The sequence below is a fragment of the Drosophila ficusphila genome, unplaced genomic scaffold, assembly GCF_018152265.1.
Source record: "Drosophila ficusphila isolate 14025-0441.05 unplaced genomic scaffold, ASM1815226v1 contig_198, whole genome shotgun sequence".
NCBI lineage: Eukaryota > Metazoa > Arthropoda > Insecta > Diptera > Drosophilidae > Drosophila > Drosophila ficusphila.
Genome location: NW_025064092.1, coordinates 1170601 through 1195720, shown reverse-complemented (window position 1 = coordinate 1195720; position 25120 = coordinate 1170601). Strand labels below are relative to the sequence as shown.

General features: G+C 43.9%; 1 protein-coding gene across 1 annotated transcript; it reads left to right on the top strand.

Moving 5' to 3' along the window:
• The first annotated feature begins 11532 nt into the window (after positions 1–11532).
• LOC108091054 (dynein axonemal intermediate chain 7 homolog) lies at positions 11533–17739 on the top strand. Its single transcript, XM_017190004.2, has 13 exons — positions 11533–11592; positions 12390–12478; positions 12973–13411; positions 13585–13742; positions 13942–14028; positions 14083–14282; positions 14382–14741; positions 15037–15193; positions 15248–16095; positions 16359–16692; positions 16817–16935; positions 16996–17071; positions 17124–17739. Exons 1-13 carry the CDS (start codon positions 11533–11535, stop codon positions 17737–17739), a joined length of 3543 nt encoding a protein of 1180 aa, XP_017045493.2.
• The last annotated feature ends 7381 nt before the right edge of the window (positions 17740–25120 follow it).

Below are 25120 nucleotides of genomic sequence, written 5' to 3'. Positions count from 1 at the left end.
ACAGCGCCAGCAAACGATGACAGGGTGCCGCGGGCCAACTTCCCATCCTATCGATAATCGAAGGGAAATAGAAAACTTTCAGAACTTTTGGGAGCAAGTTCCTTGGGTCTGGGGACAATGAAAAGTTTATTTCCTTTGTTAAGCCTGGAAATAAATAGGGGCTACCCTACGCAAATAAACCTTTAAAAGGAAATGATGAGCATTTTACCAGCAAGTTCAAAAAACCACAATGCAAACTAGTTGAAATTAAATAGCAGGTGTAAATCTGATGTTTCTGCTTATCTAGTTAAGAATGATCGTTTTATGTAATTAGTATTAATTTCATATACCTGATGGATAAATAATATAATGATAGTCGCATATCAATGAATTTTAAAACCTATAAACAGGTGTAGAATTAAAAAGTGCACGTAATCCAATTTCAGTTTTCCCAGAAAATACTCTATTCAAGGATGGTTATTTCGTAATTGTTGTTGAACTGCCGCAGGATATGTGTATAAATAACACCCTGTTCGCCAGATTCGGCCTCTGACATTGACAAATCTCCACGAACCACAAGGAAAGTGGCAACAACATGGCCAGTAGTAATCAACCGGCCCACTGGGCCTGCACTTTATACACGTATTTATGTCGGTCAATATGTTTGAATTTTCAATTAATTCGCCTGACGGTATGCAATGGCCTGACAAAATGATAAGGACATGGAGATGCGATACACATTTGTATATAAATACACATACACACACACACATGAGTTGGAGAATGTATATGTGTTTTGGCCCAGTTGGCCGAGTGCTTTTCACCTGGTCAAAAGCGGACGCATCCGACAAAAGCTGCGGACATTTCAATTTCAATGCAAAATAGCTCAGAAGCCCACGATGATGGGCAAAATGGGAGATAATGCCGCCGAGTGGAATGACAAGCACTGGGAAAAAATTATGTTTATTTTAGTAAGATTTCAACAAAAAATTCGTGGAAGTTTTAGTATGGCACAGAACACAAAATCCTAAGAATAAAAACCATATTTTAGTAGCAATTGAATACTTTTGTTACTACTTTACTAATTCTACTACTTTTTCTACTTTAAACTTTAACACCTTGCTTAAAATAATTACTTTTCAAAGTTAAAATGCCAAAGAAAAGAAGCGTTAAGTATATTATGTTAGAGAACCTTAAAATGATTTTTAATAAAACGAAGCTGTTTGCAAAGCTCAAAAGTATGAAAATGCACTTTCTTTGATGACAGATTTTTATGGGCTTCCTCAGAATATAAATGTCACTTTTGTTTTTGTGTAGGCTGTGCAGAGTTGGCGTTAAATATTACAGCCACGCCGATGGTTTCGTCAACTTCAAACATTTCGCAGCATAAATATTACACACTGGCAGGGGGAAAGCGAAGGGGTCCGGTGAATGACAGAGACGGCAAGCGGGGGAGGGAAGGAGAAAGGGACAGGCACAAAGACAGAGACAGAGACATTGCTTTGGCCATAAAGAGAGGCTTATAAAGTATTCATTCGAACATGTTGGACCCGAATGCCTTTGAAGGGCAACAAAGAGCCTGGCTGCCCAGGCAAATGGAAACAGTTTCGTGCACATTTCTATAAATTCAAAGTTTGCCGAGGAGAAGGCCAGGGGACGTGTTGTGAAATTTATGCAAATTTCCAAATGTTCAACTGTTGCTCTGTTGCCAAACAAAAAAACAAAAAATATAATAATAAAAACGAAGGGGAAATCCAAAGGGCATAGGAAGAATAGCAAAAAGCATTTTCTGGGCGAAAAGGGCCGATGCCACGCCTTCGTAACCCTTTTAAGTTAGCATCTCTGACCTTCGCAATATTTATGCATGAACACCCCTCATCCCTCGCAGTATATTGTTTTTCCCGGGCCAAAAACGAGACAGAATAATCGCAGACAGGCTGGAGCAGAAGAGTTATGGCCGAATGATAAATGCAAGAAAATTCCTATCTGGCCAACGTTTCCTGGAAGGAAAATAAGGCACGAGTAAAGGGGAATTTTAGATAGGTTTCCTCTTCAAACCAATGAGGAATTTGAAGGGAAAACCAGGCCTAGGATCTTAATTACAAAAACAAGAAAAATGCTTAAATGAACACTATGCAGCACTATGCAGATATTTTTTCGTTGCTTAACATCTATAAATTATTTAAAAGCAGAAATTAGCTAAGAAACTTAATCAATAAAACCTGGATACATTTATCGATAAAAAGTGGGTTACGCCACCATTAAAACCCGCTGAATTATTTATTTCTCTAAGCCCTTGGCTTATATATATGTAATTCCCATTTGGCTTTCAGTGCTCCTCAAACATGCCCCTCAATTCGACCACTTAAAAATATGAACAATTCGAAATTCATTTCGAAGGCAATAAAATAATTCACAACTTTTGTCGAGCAGCAGACACAAGTGCAAGGTGGAACGCCAGAGGAAAACAAAGAGAGTAAGGACGAAAAACGAAGGGGGAAGGAGGAGGAGAAGGAGCAAAGGGCGAAAGAGCAAAGAGAGCGAACGAGTAGGACATAAATTGCGAAATACTTGCGCGAAAATAATCCGGCGGAATCCCGAAATCATCGCGCAGTTAGTGAGGACTTTCCAACACTTGAGAGCGTGGGCACACACAGTTACAGTTACAGTTTACCAACACACACACATGCCACACCCAACGGCACTTGAGTGCACTTAAGCCCCCCCTCCCCTCGACCTCTGGCCCCTCATTTGTTGATGCTGTTGCTGTTGCAACAAAAACGGAAAGGAAAACTAAAATATAATAAAATAAAAATATTATTATTATCCTTTCATTTTCAAGTGCATTCCATTGTGTGAGAGTGCATGTGAGTCGTGAGTCGTTCGTTGTGGGTGCGCAAATTTATGATACCCCGTGGAAAAGCGCAGGACTCCGAATGCAGGATGCAGGATGCAGGATGCAGGATGTCGGATTCTAGAGCACATTAGTTGGCAAATTGGGAACTAGTTCAATTAATCCGCTCGAGCGAAGTTTTCCGTAGCGTGGGTTGAGTTGAGTTGAGCTTAGGAGGAGGAGGAAAGGGGGTTGGGTGGAAAAAGGATGCCATCGAGTCCTGTATGGCAATAGAAAAGTTTAGCGATGGCACACAACTCAACTTTGGCACTGAGAAAAATGCTAAATTGTGCTGGCAATTATGTTTAATACGAGCCAGCAGGGGAAAATCAGCCGCAGTATGTTTTTGCATACTCATAGTTGGACAATTTGAAAGCTGAAAAGTTAAGAGATCGTACTTTTCAGATGTGGCCTAGAATTCTCTTGCTGCTCCAAATAAAATCTGTGATAAAAGTGTCTAGAAGTAAGCAAAACATTGGTTTCAGTCAGAAAAAGGTAGAAAAATTGAATGCATCGGATTATAGACAACCTTTTTATGAGTCTGAGTGGATTATATATATAAACATGATAACATGGACTACGATACCTACCTACCTATTTTTCATAAGGATATAAAATCAATGGGTTTAGAAGTCTACTGCTATTTATCAGAGTAAAAAGATTTAATTTGTGGTTAGCTTGATTTTTATTTTAGTTTTTTACTTCTAATAGTCTAATATTCAATTCAACATTGGAGATTGGATTCATCATACATATATGTAGCTATAAAAAACGCAAACTTTAAAAATAGATCTGCTGGAAGGTTACGCAGAACTGCCATCAAGGTCCAATAACTTGACCTACTAAATTTTAATTTTGAAGTGGCGTATCCTCGCAGCTCTGTGGCTTGTGCTCCATCCAAGATGCTCCACTAACGACCACCTTTTGGCCTGGGAAAAGCCTGTTTATTTCGCAAGCCAAGGAAACTGGAGCGGGGAGCCCATTTGAGCCACCAACTAATCAGATTGCCGCCTGGTTCTCCTTCGATCCGTCTTTCAATCTGTGCGGCATCCGCTCGGCTCATCTGGCTGCCGGAAGAGCCTTTTCCATTTCACTTCCTTACCGCACACACACACTCACACTATGCATGTGTATACATGTGGATATTGCGAGTGGTACAATTTTTATAAGGACTCCTCCACGGCGAAAAGTGCGGCAAATGGATGCGAGGGGGCGTGTCGATGCAGTGGCTCGTATTTGCATGCAACATGGAATGGAAATGAATGATGGCGAGTTCGGGAAAGTGGAGAGGTGGAGAGTGGAGAGGTGAAGAAGTGGAGAGGTAAAGAAGTGGAGAAGTGGGGCAGCGGGGACAGCAACAAGCTGCATGTGTGTAAATCCATTTATGCTCCAGCGCATTTATAGCCAATTTAAAAGGCCAAAGAGCTGCACTTTCCGAGACTGGTGGCCACCAGTGGGTAATGATCGTTGGCCGCCGGTCGGCTGGATATATCATTTACAGGGCGCTTCACTTCGACAAGGAACAAGGAGGCCCAAGGGGAAATGGTCGGTGGCGTTGATTTGTGGCAAATGACTGGCCGCGAGAACTGCCCACTCCCATTCAATCCCACCTCCAATCCAATCCCCATCCCCATCCCCACCGAACCGTAACCCAAACCCAAACCCAAAGCGAAGTGCCCGCCTTGAGCCGCAGCTCGTCCTGGCCACATGTCCTCGTCCCGAGCATTCCATTCCATTTGCATTGCGGGCCATTTAATTGCGCAGATGGCGCATGTTTACGACCAATATGCATAACATGGCATCCACATTCGACATTCAGCATTCGAAAGTTGGCGGGAAGAGGGGAGTGGGGAATGGGGAAAGTGGAAAGGGGGAATTGGTGGCGGGGACATGAAAAATCACCGCATACCTCTCTCCGCAAGCAGCGTCGAATATCCTTGTTCCAGGACCCATAAACACAACCCAGTTAACCCACGATTCACTCGCATAACTATGCTAAATTACGCTTATTGAGCCCCAAGGAAATTTCATAAAAAATAAATGGCTATGGGGATAAAGCCCACTTATCGCCAGTTGTTTGTTTCTCTCTCTCTCCCTCCCTCACCCTCTCCCTCTCTCTTTGCCCATCATTTTCAGCTTGTTGCACTGCCACATGTCCTGCACACACACACACACCGCACGATGATTGCTCCTTCAACAAGGAGGGGCAATGTGTGCCCTGCATCATAAATCTGCTGAGAACTTTGTCTAATTCAGCACACATACTTAAAGACTAAGTCTGTTAATGGATAAGCACGTTTCATAACAAAGCATACTTTTTATTTACTTATTCTCTATTCAATAAGTCTCGCAAACGATTCCTAATATATTGCAAAGTTGACATAGTGTTTTACAACCACGACTACCATATTCTTGAAACTGTGCCACTAATTGTTCCAATGCTGCCACCGTGATCAACCAAAAGTTACTTATGGTACAGCCAGGCTTTAAAATACAATCATTTGTTGGGACTACTATCCTATTACTACTATTTAGTTGCCACAGTGTATTACAATCATTAATACCCTATTCTTGAAACTCTGCCACTAATTGTTCCAATGCTGCCACCGTGATCAACCAAGACTGACGCGTAGCACAGCCAGGCTTTAAATGTAATGTTTTGTTGGGACTCTGTAATTCCTTTACTGGTCGCAAACTTTGTTGCCAGGAAGCTCCACAACTTCGGCCCCACGTCCAATTTCCTGCAAATGTTGCCACTGTGTTTTGTTTAGAAATGAGCCACCACGACTAACCATTGTCGACGTGTGGTTTGCCAAGGCTTTCAGTTTGAAAAGTTGTCAAAGGTGAGTTCTAAAAATATCACAATGTATTTCGACATCTATCCTTGCGAATTCTGAGTCCAAAACACATTGAAAAATGCCCTTAATAACCTTCTGAATACGTTTCATATTTCCAGAGGTCGCTGTACGATGAACGTATGCTGTTTAAATAAGATATTTCAGAAAGTAATGGCTTCAATATCTCAAAATCTCTCAATAACAGACAACAAATAAATTCATCCGAGTACATTTTGTTTCAGTTGAAATAATATAATTAAGTTACAGGAATTTTTAAATTTTTATGTTTGCAATAGTTAACATTTTTAGGACAAAAGAGAAAAAAGTTTACTTGGACCGCAAAGTTCTGTATTATTGTATTTTGCTTTTAAAATTCTAGATTTTGTTCTTGTTTTTGGAATAATAGGTTTTAAGAAATATGCTGTATGCAATATTCAATCTAAAATTATAGTTCTCCTATAACAGAATGCTTCTTTCCAATTCCTGTTCCCTTGTTTTGCTTTCTGTGTACTAAGATGCGACTAGGGCTAGGAAAGATATTCAGGTTGGGTACTCACTGGTTGAGGTTGCGCTCGTTGGATCCGGACTGACTCTGGACGTTCTCCGTGTGGCGGCGCTCCTTGTGGACGATGCCCATCAGCTTCATCCATGGGTTGTTCTGGGAGCCATGGCCTCCCATTCCGCCACTCTGCCACATCGTCATCTTGGCGGCTGCTTCCCCGATCCGGGTCCCGGTCCGATCTCAACTGAAACGGAGATGGAGGCGGTGGCGGTGGCAGTGGCAGTGGGAGGGGCAGCGGCCGAAACGAAGGCGGAAACGGAAACGGAAACGGAAGCGGAACCGAAACCGGAAACGCACTCGCGATTCAGAGGGGGAGGAGAAACCTTGCGTTTTTTGGGCAACTTCGTATTCGTATTTGAACTCGAATTCGGATTTGAACTCGGATTCCCACTCAGATTTGCAGGATAGATACAGATACAGTTACAGATACAGATACGGATACGGATACGGATACGGATACGGATAGAGATAGAGATACAGATACAGATGCTTCAGGGCAAAAGTTGAGACTGAGTTGTCGCTGAGTTTGGCAGCCACATCAATTGGTTTCTCTTCTTATTTTTCTACTTTTCTATTTCGAACGCCTCACATTTGTCAAAAGCCGAGAGTTTGGTTTTGGTTTTTGGATGGAATTGAACTAAGAGTTTTTGGCTAATGCTTTCAAGTTTCTTTGGGCGGCTAGTGTTGCTTTTTGCTTTTGCTTTTGCTTTTTGCTTTTTGCTGTTGCCTTTCTTTGGCTTTTGCTCTTATTTTGCTTTTTTTGGTCGTGTTTTGCTGGTAATAATTGGCTGAGCAACAATTCTCCTGTTGACTTCGTTCCGTTTCGTCACGTTCAGATCGAATTGCTGTTGGTTTCTTGGCCTAATGTCTAAAATTAATAATCACAATGGGCGTACAACTTATCCTCTGCTTCGGTCTTCCGGGGTCTTCCGTTTGTTAACCAATTTTTAATGCTAATTATTGTTGGGTCTCTGCTTCGCTAGTAATTCTTGCTCTTTGTAATTTCCGTATGGATTTATTAAATTTAGTATGCAAAAATTCCTCTCCTTGTATATTTTGTCTTCTAGCTAAATTTTGCTGGCCAACGCTTCTGTCGAATGGTATTTGTCCGATTACTGATCCGTTGCGATTACCGATTACCGATTACCGATAGTCGATGAGCTCGACAATTCGATACCCGAAACTCTTGAGTGTGAAGTGCAAATTTAATTTATGGTTGGTGCAAAGCAAACATAGCTTATTATTTGGCATAAAATCAATTTGGAATAACCTTCATATTCTCTTCTGGTTTTCGGGTAACGGGTAATCGCAGTATCAAACAGTTATTTACAATTTATCCGTAGGTATGTACAACATTTGTTCCGATTACAACGTTTACTAGTTATTTGCTTTTTACGATTGCTTTTTGGTTGACTTTTTGTTGCAGTGGTGATAGGTGTAGTTGTTGCTGTTGCTGTTGTTGTTTTTGTTGTTGCTGATATAGTGCATATAGATAAAGGGCAGGAAGGCAGGAAGGTCAACGACGATATGGGAATTCACTTTCACGGGCAGCTGGAAAGATAATAGAAGAAATGTAAATTAGATACGCAGCTATGAAATTTTATTTAAAATAAAGTAGACTTTCTACGGGATCAGGAGATCCCTTTTCCAGTCAAATATTTCAATTCAAAAGGAAGCAAAGCTAAAATTGTTAAATTTTCTTTCTATTCTCTAGTATTTGGGTTAAATCAAAAGTAATCATTGGTTATGAACCTGAAATGGCTTCAACATAATGCTGCAAACTTCAAACAAAGGCAAGAATACCAATGTGCTGAATAAGAACAAGTTCTTCTTAGCTGTGGAATTCTTATGAACCTCATGAAATATTTACCTGTTTGCACTTAATTATATGTCTATTGTACGAGATACTCGTATATACACGAGCCGAATGCCATTAGCATATGCTCGCCATTAATGAGCCGAGAAGCGAAACAAAGCTCTCCATCGGTTCAATTATGTCAACAATTCGGATCATCTCCAAATGGGAATCATCATTTGGCTTATGGGAATGTCTCAATATATTTGCACTTTTCAGTGCTCAAAAGGGGGCGAGAAAGGCAGGCGATTTTCCTCCGGAAAATGTGGCAGTGTCAATGGATTGGGGGAGGGGGAAGTACGAGGGGTTGTCCGACAGTGACAGTTGGCTAAGTACTCCCAAGCACCCACACAGACACACACACAATCAAACGCACACACAAACACACACACAGACACACACACACACACTTAGCCACGTTTTTGGGGACTCGAGCGTGTGCACATTTGCAATGCCATCAACGTCGCACCGAGCACATTAAGAAACCATTCCACCTCGGATCACACTCTCCATCGTCATCATCCAGAACTCGTCCGCATCACAGTGCTCATCCTCGTCCTGCCTCTCATCCCCCACCTCATCCTCATCCTCCTTCTCAGCCAACATCCGAGTCCTCATCTACATTCCCGCCATCCTCATCCTCATCCTTCCACATCCAACAACAATGTCTGGCTGTTGGCCGCTGGCAATCTCGTTCCCGCCCAGCTGGACACCAGTTATAGCCTCAGAATACATAATTATAAAATCGACAACCAAGAGCGCTAAATTGGAGTATCCAGCAGCGAGGTACTCACTAAAGGGATTTATTGTTTTGACTGACAAAAGGAAAAACATTCACAACTGTGTGAGGCACTTTTTGCTTGGACCTTTGGGAGATAGTTTAAATGTACAAAGCCATTTAATACCCTTGTGGGGGTGATAAATATCAGATAGCTGCAAGAGGAAAGATCGAAATCTTAAAAAAAATACTTAGAAACAAAAATCATAGCTTCGTTATCTGTAATTCACTTTTAAATCGAAAACGTGCGATTAAATCATAGAGCTCTTCTAGCAAATATCAGATAATAACAATGTTTTGTATTTGGAAGGAGCATTTACTTCTTGAAGGCAAATAAAAAACCTTGAAGTAAATCTTTTAAAAATATCAACTTAGTAATCCAATTAAAATAAACCACTCGCTCTCTGAATAATTCAAGAACTAAGAATACCACGGACGAATCAAAAATAGTTCCAAGACAGAATTAATCTGTGAAAGATTCCCTTTGAGTTCCTTGAGAGCAACACCCAGTTGAACTGAATCGAGGAACGTGATTCGCTGCAAAAGTGAATGCACAGGCAGCGCTCTCAACTATGGGCTAATCTGCAACTGTGATTCAGTTTGCAAGCAATTTAGCCTTCAGAAGTCCCATTCACGCCCCCAGGACGAAGAGGAGCAGGAGCACATCTCCGAGCGGTGGCCACCGTGGGTTAAACAACGGCAACTCCGAGCGGAGCTTCCGCCCGAGCTGCAGATTCGTTTCAGATTCGCTTGCAGCTTCTGTTCTGTTCGGCAGCAGCTCGGGGCATTTAACCATTTGGATTCGCATTCGGATTCGGATTCGCTATTCACCAATTTTGTCAGATTGCAGAGCTCATCCGAGCGTGCGGCATTCAGGACTCGGGACTCAGGATTCAGGAGATGGGAAGGATGCAGCCAGACGGAGAAGGGAATGAACGAAGAAGGATGAAGGATGAAGGATGAAGGATGCAGGCAGGGATTCTAAAGCCCTCGCCTCTTTTTTATCGCCTTTGTTGCAGTTTGTCGCCTGTCAACTGTAGCCTGTAGCCCTCCAACTTGCGACGCTTCAGCTCGGCGATCTGTCAACGTCAACGGTGCGTATGATAAATTTTTATTGTGCATCTGCCATGAGTCCCACCATTGCACTTCCCTTCGCCTCCTGCCACTTGACATTTACCATTTCCCATTACCCACTTCCCAGTTCCCATTTTTCACTTGGCCACTGCAAGTTGCCGACCAATTTAAACTAATTACGCTCCGGTCTTTATAAATATATTGTCATGCCAACCGGTGGCCCCACAATCTGTATTATTTACACTAAAATTATATCGCATTATATCGCACCAGCACCTGGACGAGGCGCAATCGGAGGATGGGTTCGCTCCGCCTTCGACTCCTCCTTGCTCCTTGGACACCAAGGCCGGGATTATGCGCCGTGTCCTGTGTCCAATGTCCCGTGTCCCGTGTCCTGTGTCCTGAGTCCTGTGGCTGCCCAATGCTCTCACGGGGCAGCTGCAATAAATAACCAGCAAAACGAATAAAAGAGCAGGGCCCCAGAAAGGAAAGGAGGAAAAGCGGAAAAGAGGAAAAGCGAGGACAGAAGGAGCGTTTAATGCAGTTACCTACACACTTTCAACCGAGAGTGCTTCCTGCTTTTCTGCGCCCTGTTATTAGGATTTCATTTCGAGCCACTCACTTATTCATGGAATTGAGAAACCTTTCTTCTGAGTTTTTATGGCAATCTACTTGGTATCGCAATCATGATTACGTTTTTAAGAAATGTTATTGTATTCTATTTATTAAAAGCTTTTAAAAGAATACTGATATTCGCTCTTAAATAAAATAAAATAAAATAAATAAAATATGTTGTTATATATTATACCATAACTACTTTTTAAATTATTACGATCACTTCAATACAGTAATAATCATAATATAATTATATTTAATCAAGAACTTGTAGCTTATAGATACATATATAAGAAATCTTGATCAAATTTAAATCGAATTTATTTTAAAGCCGCCTAAATAAACTGAAATGAATTCTAAAAAAAATTAATTTGTACAATTGTAGTTCTTAAATACAAACATATATAATTATAATGGCTTAAAAATAAGAATTGTTTAAACACTTTCTGTAGTCATCACAATTTCTTAAATCCAATAATGATTTTAACGTACATACAAATAAGAAACCCTGAATACCCTTTTTTAGAGAGTGGGAGACTCCCAATTGGCTGTATTTAAAGCCAGGTCTGAACAGCCATCCATTCGCTTGCACCTGCTATTAATTTGATAAGCAAAGGTGGCGCCGCAATTAGCCGAACTGGCGAGCAGGCGGGCTGAAATTTAAATAGGCTGGTAATTAAGCCACGTTGTCACCTTGACACCTGGGGGACTGGGCGAGAAGAGAGCAGTCCGCCGCCCCGAAAAAAGAAAGAGACCCAAGACAAGGCCTCGCCAGGGAAAACTTTGTCAGAAGTGGAAAACGTGGAAAAGTGCGGCGGGAAAGGGGGGAAAAAGGCGAAAAAGGGGGAAAAGAGGGAAAAGAGGGATCCCGGAACAGATGACTGTTGCCGGAGTTCAATCCGAAAACGGTTACCGCTTACGGCAATTAACTCTGCATTAATGGACAATACCGCCGTGGGAAATCAAAAAAGTGCCTCAAATTATCGGCAGCCTTGCGAGGTAAATGCTTTATTGCACTCTCCCCGGAATATTCAATTCAGTCGGTGATGGTGATGCTTCGGCTGTCATTGGGAATACATATTTAAATAATTTTATTGCCTTGCATTTATTAAAAGCGATGGCATTGATTATTTGCTCATTCGTATAAAGTTTCCCCCATTCGCACGCAAATTAATCGCATGGCCTATTAATCTGAGTTCCCCCCAGTTATCCGACGGATATGACACACCAATTTATCCGATTTCCCATCGATACTCGCTCCGGTGGCTTTCTAGATTAGTTCGTCCCCGAGGTCCCCGAAGGCATCGCTGTCTTCTCACCTCGGATGGAGGTCCCATCCCGTCCAATCCAATCCTCTCGTTCTCGTCCTCGTCCCTTGAGAATGCGGCGTGTCACCCGAAATTCCCCCACGGATAGTTTCCTGCCACGCGCAACTTGACGGGGGATTTTCGGTAAACATTTCTGGCCAGCGCTGAGCTCGCATTGAATATTTAATTAGGGAAATTATGGTGCGGCCGAAAAGGATTGCTTTCCGGCCACCTGAGTTGCCCAGGCAGCTAACCAGCTGGCTTAAATACAAACACAAAAGCGGGAGCCCAGGTTGCCAGGACTCGTGTTGGATCAATAGAACTCCGGCGAAGGTTTCATTTGGAAAGGAGAACAGCCAGGGATAAGATGGTAGGCCTCGGGTCAAATGCCCGGCTTAGCACTGATGAAGATGCTAATTGCCACGGCGATAATGATTATGACAACCAAACTGACGACTGTGATGATGATGTCCATTTCATGACACACAGCCGCCAAAGAAGAAGCTCTCGAAGAAGGAGAAGGCTCGCCTGGAGGCCGAGCAGGCCGAGCTCATGCGGATCGAAATGGAAAAGGAGAAGTGAGTCCTAATGAAATAGATCAAATGTTTTGATTGAATTACGAAAAATAGTACACATTTTTAATTAAACATCCTACGATTTAAATGATTTAAGGAAGTTTACGTTTGTCGTTTTAATCTCGTGTAGTTCTTGTTTTTGTAAATAATGTCTTTTCTAAATGTTTATAAAATGTTTAATTTCATTTACAATAATAGCAATAACATCTTGTGCATACTCAAGAATAACAAATTTATGAATTCAAGTTTTTGTACAAAGTAAATTACCTTTACCACCTTTGCCAAAAAAACATAAAAAATAATTATTTAAAACTGGAGGAAGACCACCATCAAATGAATCTTTAAGAAAGGTTTTTGTTCTCCAAAAAATAACTACTCTTGAGTAAAAGTTCGTAACTATACTATACTTAAATTCCCAGCCCTAAAATAACCACTTGCAAGCACAGACCTCTCCACCATTCAAATAGGTACTAACCAAACCCGATGATCCCTTGCAGGCTGAAGAAGCTGGAGGAGGCCCGCCAGCGGAAGAAGCTCGAGATGGAGCAGGCGAAGCACCGCCAGCAGCAGGAGGTGGCGGAGAACAGGCTGCGGAGGTCGCAGCTCAAGGACAGCATGCTCTTCTTCGAGGCGGTGCGAACGGCGATCGAGGCCATCAAGGATGGGGAGCGGCACGAGAAGGACTGGGAGAAGTTCATGCGGTGCAACGGACTGCCGAATGCGGCCAGTCCGAGCGACCTGCGCAAGTACATCCACCAGTGGCACACGGACATCGCCAAGAGGCACTTGGAGGCCCGCAACTGGCTCCTCCGCACCGACGAGCGCACCCTGCTCACCCAGGACGCCAACGTTCCGGACCTCACGAGGATCTCCCTGCGCCAGCAGCAGGGACGCCTCGGCGACGTCTACTCCCAGAGGATCAAGGAAGTCCTGGGGGTGAGGCTTCAGTACTTTAAAGTATCTAAGTTGCTGACTTTAGCCAAGCTACAGATTTAAGTTCATCTGGATAATGAGGTTGCCTTTTCTCATGCTAGTAAATTTATTGGCACGGCCAAAATCCACTTCAACATTCAGACGACCCATTTATCATATATTTGGTTTCGAAACAGATCCTCAACGAACTGGACGAAATGCTGCCGTTCAAGCAAAGGTCCGTCCTTATTGCCGCCGATCTGGTGAAGCTAAAGACCGAGATGAGGGTCTTCCTCAGGCAACATCTGGATGAGTTCACCTACAAGACCATGTCGCACATTGAGAGGGATATGGAGTGAGTGGAGTAAAGCTATTATGCTAATCGTCCATTATTGTTTCTCTCTTTAAAATCCCTTTATCACATGACATTAACATAGCAATAAACCTGTTAAACAGTGCATACAATTTAATAACAGCTCTCATAAAATATAAAAGTGTTTAAAGAAAGTATATGTAACGAAATTGATCACAAAAACTTTCCCACTCTCACGCAGAATCGATAGACCAGGTGTATCGAAGCACATCTATAGCTCGGACGTATTTCAGAGCTTCGTGTGGACCTTCTCCAAGGATGCTCAAATGTGAGTTGCAATGTTGAATAGTAAATACTGAATCCAATGAAACCTTCTCCTTAGAGCCCTCAACCCAAAAGCGCGAATCGGCGAGCAGTCCGCTCACAACGAGATCGACTTCCCCACCATCGAAATGCAAATCTCACTGCCACCCACCGTCCATCTTCAGAGTTCGGCGCTGCGGGGTCTCTGGTTGAACTACGACCACTTCAGTGACTACTGCAGCAGCTACAGCTTGAAACACGCTCGATCTGCAAATGCCAGTAAGTTAGCAAGTGGGGGAGTTGAGACACCTATGCGTTCTGAACTGATTTCGATCTGATCCTTTCTACAATCCTACAAATCTAACAACCTCCTCGCAGACATCCTGCGGCAGACGAAGCGGGAGTGGCGGAAGCGCAAGGAGATCCTGCAGGCGATGCTGGACGAGTGCGGGCGGGAGATCCCGCTCTCGGAGCTGGAGCAGCTCACCCAGGAGCAGCACTCGGCCAGCTCGCAGCCGCCGAAGGAGCGCACCTACGACGTGGACAAGCTGTACGCGGAGTACGAGGACGAGCTGAACAGGGCGCACCGGCGGGCCATTGGGCCGGAGGCCTACGGAATGCTGGAGACGGACGTCAACCTGCGCAAGTACCGCATCATCGGCGGCGTCTACTGCATCGACTTCCTCGAGACTCCGCAGCAGGACAAGCAGCTCAACGCGAGGTCCTTCATTCGCACCAGTTGAGTTTCGACCAGTGTTTGATTTGGGTTGTGTATGCTCGATAATCTGATGGCAACCGTTTGGGCTTTTAATAGAAGAAAAAAAATGATATATACAAGCCTAACTAATATCTGCATTTAGCACCCTTTTTGTTGTTGGACAGCAAAGTATGGATACTGAAAATGGCATTCCCGATGATAAAATTACTCACTACTCAAACGCATTGACTTTCTCAAATACCGACTTCTATTAGAACGACTATCATTTCTTATCAACCTGTTTTCCCATGTCAAAATTTTCCATCCTGATTGCAGTCACTTCGGCCAACAGTCTGGTGCACAAGGAGTACTACCAGACGTACAAGCCACCGCCTCCAGTTTTGCCGGGAGTGCGACGATTGCCGGAGGAGATTGAGGCCGAGATGCGGTGGATTGAAGCGGCGCTGGACAAGCTCGCATTGGTCACCCTGCAGTGGGTATTGTCACTTCGATTAAAATCGCATTTCCCAAGATGAATCCCCCCTAGATTGCCGGACTCGGTGATATGGTTCGAGCCACCTGTAGCCTGTCGCTGGGAGACGAATGTGGAGACCCTGGAAATGGAGCTGGCCGATGGAGTGCAGCCGGAGGTGAAGAAACCACCCGAGGAGACCGATGCGGAGGTGGATGCAACGGGGGCGGTGAGCGGAACGGCGGCGGCCACCACGGCCACGCCCACCGAGGCCACGCCCCTTTCGACGCACGCCCAGCCGAGTCCGCTGAAGAGCTCCCCGCGCTGTCCCGCTCGCATGAGATCCCAGAAGTCGGACACCGCCGGGGACTCCCGCCAGCAGGTGCTCCGCGAGATCAACGACTTCGACCTGCGGGCCATTCCCAGCGACGTGGATCTCTACGGACTGGTCAAGGACTTCGTGGTGCCCCGCCTGCCGCAAGGATTCTGCGTTCGCCTGGAGCAGTCCACTCCGGTTTTATCCACGGGCCAGCGGCAGCGAAAGGTGATGTTTCTGGCCCGACAAACCCACGTCCCATTGGGTCGGGCAGCGGGCTTCGGTGCCGAGGACCAGCTGGTGATTCCCAAGGAGCTGCAGAAGCTGAGGGTGAATCCGAAAACAGGATTGGGCGCCGAGTTCCTGGACACCGACGAGCCCGCCGAGCTGTTTCCGCCCCTCTGCTTCGACAAGCTCCTCAAGTTCCGGCAAATGGCGCCTCGATCCGGACCTCCTGTCCACCACCACCAGGGCTACCTGTTCTCGCAGCTGATCGAGGACATGGATCGCCTGTGGCGACTGCAGCTGCCCAGGGACCAGCAGGAGGAGCTCATCCAGCAGATCTCCGAGCAGCTCTCGCCCGCTGGCTCGCCCTCGAGTGAGGCAGGTGAGTAAAGGTGTCGAAAGTGGGCTAACCTATCACCATAAGTAAGCACAAGCCATCAAAATCGGCAACATGTTCAACCACGTTTCCTAAATTTGTGTATTCTACCTGGGAAATTATGGTTGTTACTACCTTCAACGACGCCTGTTTGATTTCAAAATTCGATCTATTTACAAAGAATTTAGAACTTTAATTTTCCCATTAATCTTAAAGCTTCTTTTGATTTTTTCACCAACCAAGAATATGTGTCACATCTTTCCCCGCAGTCGATAAAGAGCCCAGAGAGGCGGAAAACGGCGGCGATCAATCGGACGGCATGCAGCCACTGAGCCAGGAGCTGGTGGATGTCCTGCAGCCAGCGGCCGCAGCCGCCGCCTTCGCCTACTACACGGGCATATCCTTCGTGCGGGACTCGCAGCTGCCACCGGAACCGGAACCGGAGGCCTCGGCCAAGCGGTCCAACAGCATGGAGAGCAGCGAGGACGAGGACGATGACGTGGACAGCCTGGTGGAGCTGCTCGAGGGAGCCTCCACGGCGGGGAACACCCTGCACGACCTCTTGGGTCCACCGACGAACACCGAGAGTAGCGACAGCGAAAGGTATGACAGATTGATGGATTCCCTGATGGGTTCCCTTTCAGCAGTGGGGTTGGGGTAATCTAATGGATCAGATCCGGGAGAGAAATAATCGTAAAAGCCCTCAATCTTACTTATATTTGAACAGCAGGCAGAGGAAGAGCAATGCGGCAGCCATAACTCAGGGAAAGTGGAGCACCCGCGATGTCCACGACACCAAGTTCAACGAGGACAAGCTATCCATACAATTTCGAACGGGGAGATTGGGTAGGAGATGCAGTGATTAATATTAAATGAGAACACAATAAGAAACCCAATCTCTGTCAGGTATATTTGGCTTTGCCTTGAACAAATACAGCAACATGCCCTACCAAACCTGGGACCTTCGGCCGGACATGAAAAAGTTGGTAAGCTCACGGAAAAGCGTTGTTAGACCTAACCCTTTGACCTTTCAGTCCCGGCACCATCATCTTCAGCTTCACCGCTTCGCTGATCAGCTTGGACATGACCATCACCGAATCGGGTTACACTGTGAACAATTTCCAGGGTGGCAGCACCCAGGGAATCACCGAGATGATTGGGAAGACGCTTTCGCTGGCGGAGTTGAAGGCCACGCTGATCCTGTCCGCAGTGGATATCTTCCCGGACGAGGACGCCTTCTGCTACACGGAGGGCTCCTGCGAGAAGAACTACGTGATGGAGATGCACTGCTACGCCTGCCTATCCACCTTGGCTCAGTCGCACAACTTCAGCTGGTCGCGGTGGAACCTCCTGGCCGGGTCCCGAACCGCAGTGCTGCTCGTCCGCGAGCTGATCGAGGGCAAGAAGGTGCCGTACTACTCCACCCTGCTGGTCACCCCGCTGAAGACCTCGATCATCGACTGCACGGAGGTCTCGGCCAGCTTCAACGCCGTCGGCATCCCGGGAATGGAGTACTACGCCGATCTTTACCAGCTGTCGCAGGCCCACGCGCAGCCAGGAAGCCTCGAGAAGCAGAGGACGATGAGTCCTGTTCTCAGGGACAACGTGGCCAAGATTTTGATGGCCATTCGACCGCTGAGCTTGTGTTGATTTGGAAACATTGTAACCAGGCTTAATTCATCAGTGTTAACTCTTTGTTTGGATGAGTACCATATGTAAGACAAAATAATAAAGGATAAGGTTTTCTGAAGGGAATTGTGAAGATAAATTAAACCATTTTTTACGCATACTTTAAGACACCTTTTGAAAGGATTTCAAACAGCTAGAACTTCTTGTGGCATCCCCGATTAAATCGATAGTCACACCTCCAAACTATTTCACAGACCCAGAATACCTCTTAGCCATCTTTGTAAATGTTTCCTTTCAAAAAGCTATTCTTGGCGCATTAGATTTAATGTCAAATATTCCATGCATAACATACATAATGCATGGTCGTATCGATAATTCAGCTTTTTATCCACTTAGGAATAGCGCTTACCCGCAGAGGCATCATCAATCTCGACCCCCTCTCCAATTATAATACATTTCCATTGTCAGCAGTTTGTCTCCTCCCCCGTGGACCCTTCCTATGTGGGCCACCCATTAGTCCCTGTTCCCCTCCAGTGCATCCAATCCCGTACAAAGGCGGCACAATTAACATATTCACTGCGAGCTTATCCCTTAATGCTCGCCTGGGCCTCTTGCCATTTTTTCACTTTGCCCGTCATTCCCTTTTTGGCCCGAGGCGAAAAAAGGAAGAAGTGGTTAAGGAGCAGGAAGCGGAGGGAGGGGAATATCAAAACGGACAGCCGATTCAACTGTTAAATACCCTTTGAAATGCCATAAAAATCTCCTGAGATTCGAAAACTCTCAGAAAGGTGTCTAAAAGTATGCAACGATAAAATAACCATTCTATCCAGACCCTAGTTTTAGGGACAATGTGTGTTAAAGAGAATAATTGATCAAGGCATACTTTTGAACACCACTTAAAGTGGTTTCATACCCTCACAAATTTCTGTGTCGAATTCATTGTTCGAATTCCCAATATCCCACATATGCGGGTTCGACAATATTCTCTTTTTCCCCAAGAATATTTCTTTCATCTGAAAGTTATGTATACCCCTTAAGCCCAAGAGTAACGGGTATTAAGAAAAAGGAAAAAGCGACCACACTGCGTATACGCAGCTTGCGTGTGGGAGGTGGTTGTGTTTTTTCCTCTGCCTTCGGAGGCTGGGGGTTAACTTCCCGCTCATTGTGGCCGCCAGTGAAGGTCGCACAGCACAGCGCAATTGGCGCCAAGCTGTCTGACAACTGCGTCAACCGAAATGCCTCCAACCACCCAACCCACCCTCCCCACTTCGGATGTCGTTTGTTTTGTTAATGAGCAAGTCCGCCCGAGTCCCCCGACCCCGACCCCGGCCACCCGCCATATGCATAAATAAATAATTAAAAAGTATTTGTCTTTCCCAAATTGAATTGAATGCGAACTGGGGATTTAGGGCGAACGATGCATGTGAGTTTGCGATGTGGAACTGGGAAATACTCTTCAAACAAGAACGTTCTTCAATGAAAGCATTTTTATTATATACCGTGTGATAAAAATCTAAGTCATATATGAACGACTATCTGAACCTATACCTTTTTAGTTGAATGTTATTGTTATTTGCTATCCTCTGTTAAACTTAAAAAACATGTTGCTTGATACCAGAGTTGATTCCGTGGACACTCTATAGTCTGTGTTTGATGTTTAACCACTCCCACTCCCACTCCCCGTAAACCGGTTGCCCGTTGACAGATTTTTGCTGCAATTGCGGTTTGTTTTTCGGGTTGCTGTGCAACACAAGGACAGGAAACCACGCCTCGTTCCAAAGCCCTCTTTTCAGCTAGCCCCATTCTAATCCCCTTGGCCTAATCGCATATGAATTACCGCTGATGTGGCTGCTTTTGATTTTTTTCGGGCTACCGCCGGTGGTCGGAAGGCAAGTGCGAACTTTGTTTCCGTTTCCGCTTTTGACACCTGTGCCCGTTACCCGTTACCCGTTACCCGTTACCCGCTACCCGCTACCCGTTTTCCGTTTCCCGTTTACCACACATACGAGTACATACGAGTACACCTGTCGGATGCCACATTAAATTGTTTATATTGGCTTCACTAATTTGGGCTGTAGACATTTGCTCGGCTCGTCTAAACACGGCATTGCATATATTAAATATTTTTCGCATTTTGCCGCATTATCTGTTCAATCTCATGACAAATTTTAGGGCTTTATCTGTTTCGATGGCAGCCATTTGCCGAGTCAATCCATTTTCCCGGCATATTACATGTGTTAGGTGACAGGTATAACTATGCAAATGTCCTTCATCATGGGTGTGTGCGTAAATAATGGTTGTGCTTTAATCAAGGCGGCACTAAAATTCTTGTTACCTGGCATCAACAATAAATCTGTTCCTTTTCTGTTTTCCCCGTTTTTTTTTTCTGTTTTTTTGCTGTTTCTGCACAATCTTAACAACTGAGAGCCTGTGTGTGAGTGTGCGAATTTAATGCGCGGCTTTTGTAGCACACACACACACGAGGACATGCCGTTAAATCCGCAGGCGGCGCACAAAAGTATGCTACGTAATTTAAGTTAATAGCCGACTCGCACACGCACACCTACACACAGACACAGACACACAGACAGGCGGACACACATACAGCGAGACAGAGCGAGCGGGACATACAACTCACACACAAGCACGCATTCTGAGCTCCGCGTCTGTTCAAATTACAATTCATTATGTACAGGTGGCGAGCGAGTGAGTGTGTGCACATGGCGAGTGCGAGGAGCTGCACCGGGAAATCCTGCTCGCTATTACTCGCACCCCAACTCCTTTGCCAAATAATTATATGTTTAGAGTCCGGATGCCCGAAGGATAAATGTAAAGTGCCTTATCTCGTTTTCCCAATCAAAAAGTTTTTGAAGGTTTGAAATCTCATTTAAAGGTTTCGAAAAGTATGCTACTTGTAGCGGAAAATTCCTTCTGATACTTTAATCTTTAGTTCCTTAAGCTATCGTTTTTTTATTCCCAGTGTATTCATGTGGTGTGGGCGGATGAAGGCATTGTCAAGCAGCGCGGTTATGACGCAGGCAGGCTTTAAGCCCCGGCAGAGACGCGGCAGAGGCTGCGGCAGAGGCTGCAGCAGAGACTTCCGCATGCGACACTTGAAATGTCGCTGCTTCTGCTTGCCACTGCTCGCCTTGATTACAGTTGCAAGACCCTTCAACTGCTGGGTAAAAAGTTGCATAGAAAAGCAACTCCTCTACGTTTCACAAGCACAACTGTGCTCGCTTCATCCTTAAAGTCCTACGATTTTTGGAGATCCAATGGTGTGAGCTACCCAGAGATCGTTTTTTAAGTATGTCTTGAAGTCTTTCAGAAAACATTTTGAATGGAAAGTTTATGGCTGCAGTCTTTAAACCTCTAGATACTTACATTACCTTCCTTAAAGCTATACCTTTAAAAAGAACTTGGTTTTTTAAATTAACTTGTTTTCATTATATTAAATTACTTTTTACTAATGAAAATATGCAACAGCGTAACGTTTTTTATTATATGTTATATGTATATGTATGCATTATATGTTATATATGTATGCAAATTGCATTCTACTTAGAAAGTTTATTTGTAACGATATCTAAGGGGTAACAGCTAGTTGAATTCATATTTTTGTAAGCAATATTTTTCTTTTCTATTCCAGCAATTTGCGTCAAATTTCGAGTTTAAGTGTCAATTACAGCAACAAAAACAACGCGAGACAGGACAAAAACAAAACAAAAGACGACAAATGAGTGAGCGAGAGGGAGATAGGCGCTTTACACATCTTGTCTAGCTTTCATCGAGGGGCTAAGAAGGGGGAGCGTGTCACCTACGTGCTTGTCAAGTTGACAGCCGTGTTTTTTATCCTTTTCGCTTCTGCTTTGCTTGTTTCCCTTTTTGCCTCCTTTGGTTTCGTTTCGTTTTTAACCTCAATTTACAACGTCTCTGATGCTGGGCAGGTGCGCCTTGAAATCTATATGTGTGTGAGTGTGTCTTGGTGTGTTTAAAATTTGACTTGCTCGAGTCCTTTTCTGCCCCCTTCCCACCCCTCTCTCCACCACTTTCGGGCTCTTTTGGCCTCTTTCGGCCCTTTTCTGCCCTTTTCTTCACTTGACAGCGACGACTTTTGACTTTCTGCGCTGGCATTTTGACACAGTTGATTACAGCGCCACCTAGCGGCCGCCGCACGCAGCGGGGCAAGTGTGTGCGAGTGAGAAGGCGAACGGCAGCGGCAGAGGCAATATTTATGCAAATGGCCCAGAGACATCTTCCCTCTCGCTCGCCCGAAAGTTTGTCATTCATTTTGGTTCTTGCACATGCATGCAACCACATGTCCTCGCACGCACACACACACACACACACACATGGCAGGAAAACACACATTCATGCATGAACTGAGCGAGACAGCAAGTGAGATGCATATGCGGTGTCCTAAGAGCATTATTCCGCATGAGCTACCAAATTGCATTCCGAAATTTATGTATTTCATTGGAATTCAACTCGGTTTTGCGCTTTAATCGACGGATCCTAGATTAAAAAAGTTTCTAGCACTAAACTACGCCCAGTAAACTACCAATGTTTTTACAAAATAAGTTATAGTTATCCATTTTATCTTCAATTTGTTATCCTTGTGCACACCCAATCATTCAATTTGAAAATGTTGATTATTTAGCAATACTGTTGAGAATATAAAATGTCTGAGTCATAAATGAAATAAATAAATCAAATCCAGAGACCTCCAGAGACTTGAAACAGATTATTCAGCTGTCTAGCAGTAAGCAAAAATACATTTATTTTCCACAAACAAGCTAAAGTGTTAAAAATAATGTATGACATTTGCTAACTCAGTTTAATAGTTTTGTCGTTAAAAATGGGCAAATCAAACACGGCTTACATAGTTTTCCCTCCTTTAGATCTGCATAAGATATACACTTATTCAATTTTTAAATGTTTTAGTGTGAAACGTTTTCGTGTTGAAATGGAGCTGAAACATTTTTGTGAAGTTGTGCGAGCATTTTAAACTAGTTTTCAATTCAGTTCGAACGTGGCAGATGCTCTCTGGAGTCTTGCGACGATATCGACTGTATTTAAGCACTTGTGCACGATATCAATATTTCATGGGGACTCTCAAGTCGTTTCCAGACTTCGTTTAAGAGTATGGTTGAATTTCTGCTTCTTTTTTTTCTTTTCTTTGCCGGAAAAATATTTGTCGAAAAGCGAGCTACAAAATATTTATGCAAGGCTGCCCCTATCTTTCTCTTAATCTTTCTATCTTTCTTTCTCACTCCCCTCTCTCTCTCTCTCTCTCTCTCTATCTGTATCCTTTTCCGCTTTCTCGCTTCCACACACGTAGATAAGACGGGCATCTGCACGTACCGCTACTGCAGAGAGCTAACTGTAAACAAAGCAAACCAAAGAAAACAGCCCAAAAGAAGAGGAGTGCTCTACAGAGAGAGACGAAAAGAGAAGAGGAGGAACGCAGAAAGGACGCGGACGAGGAATTATTGCTCCAGCTGATGAAAAAGGAAATGACCACAAATTGCCGTGGGAATGTGTGAGTGTGTGCGGATACGTGCATGTATATAGGTTATTTACCGTATTTAATTTCCCTCTCCCTTCCACCCACACAGGCAGAGCGTAGGGCACGATTTCGCAGGACCATTCCGTGGATCTGCTCTGTGCCCAAGACGTGCCGAAATCCCACAGCTACCCATCAGGATTTCGGGTATAACATTTTCAGGTCAAGTACTTCGCCAATTTTATTGTTCACTCGTATATCCTTTAGAATTTTAAAGCTATACCATTAACGGCATCTATCGGTTTCTAAGCTTTATTGTGGTGTTTAAGGGTTTTGAAAGTGTGCCATCAATCCCGACCGAGGTTTTCAAGATTTTGATAAAGGCATAAAATTAACACTTGATAAGTCTTTATTTATCTGTTTTAGTGTTTCTCGTCTGTAAAATATGTATACAAATGCAAGTTTGAGTATTTGTCCTTGATTTAATTTAGGAAAGTTCTTGAATTATCTAGACTTAACATTTCTAAACCAACTATAAACAAAACCAATCTACATAAGTCAAACATTAAAAGTTTGCTAGCCAAAATATATTAATAAAGTAGAGTGGTCTCCAAAAATCATAGAGAAAGCATATACTAACTAATGCTGGCATTTATTATAAAAAATAACTGGTTCGTTATTTTTAAAACTTATAGACATTGTAGCACGCAAAATGGGTAACAAACTGCAGTATAAAACCGTAATGCCTCCGGCTATTTTCCTCTTCTTCCGCCCACTGCCTTTTCCCTTTTTCCTTTTTCCCTTTTCCTTTTTTCATTTTTTGCTTTTGCTTTTCCTTGCTGCGTGTGTGTTCGCCTGTTAGAAAATAATTAAAACTTTTCGTGATTTCGTGCCAGTGTAGCTGCGATTTTTCTCAATTTAAAATGAATTCTAGCGGCAGCAACAAAGTGCTGAATGTCTGCAGCTGCTGCCATGTTGCACATGCATTTGTGTGCGTGTGCAAGGACCAAGTTTACAATCCGTAAACCTAAACCTAAACCAAAACCATTCGCACTCCCCCACACTTCGCCCTCGGCCATCGTCACCCAGTTTTTGATTAGTTATTGTTGCAGGCATATACCGACCGAAAGCTGAAAGCCGAATACCATCCCACATCCCACCTGCCACCCAGTTTTTCCACCCACCTGCCCCAACATTTCACAATATTCGTGCAGCTTTTGATTAGTGGCAATTTTATTCGGGTTTTTACCCCGTTGCGTTTTTTAGCACTTCCTTCGCCAGTAACTCCCTCGGCTTCTCAGCTTTTCCACCTGTTGACATTGCACTTCGACGGATTTATCGATTGTGCGTGAAAAACTGGAGAGGCCCGTGGGCTTATATTGGCAAACTGTCATTGGAAAATCTATTGAACTTTTGAAATTATAAAAAAAAATAAAAAATATGGTTTTGGTGATCTCATAAAATGATTCCTTTTTAAAATTTGTATATTTCCTACTACATGTAAAAGAACACACAAGTGTAAAAAAAACATTATTTGGATTATTTCCACAACTTGATCGCTTCTTAAATGAAAAATAAAAAGATTTTCATAAACGTAATTCGGAAATGAGCCAATCAAACTTTTTTCACGAAAGCAGATTAAATATTTTGATTTTCTGTCAAAATATCCTTTCGTTTACGTAACCTTGAACTTCAACTTTGACTTTCAAAAGAACTTGTAAGCAATCTGAGCTACCAAAGAGTTTCATTTTTGCCGAAAGTTGGCTTGCAACAGAGTAACTGGGTAGCGGATATTACTTGCCACAGGCAGCTACAGCCCACTGATTACCGAAAGTTGGCAATTATTTTTGTTGGTTTTCAATTTGTTAACGATTTACGATGTCGATGTCGCATCTC

Excerpts from the sequence above, each read along its gene's own strand:
- LOC108091054 (XM_017190004.2), top strand. The coding sequence starts at position 11,533 with ATGGACAATACCGCCGTGGGAAATCAAAAAAGTGCCTCAAATTATCGG. Across the intron at positions 16,693-16,816 it reads GAGAGTAGCGACAGCGAAAG|CAGGCAGAGGAAGAGCAATG; the intron begins GTATGACAGATT and ends ATATTTGAACAG. Across the intron at positions 16,936-16,995 it reads ATTTCGAACGGGGAGATTGG|GTATATTTGGCTTTGCCTTG; the intron begins GTAGGAGATGCA and ends AATCTCTGTCAG.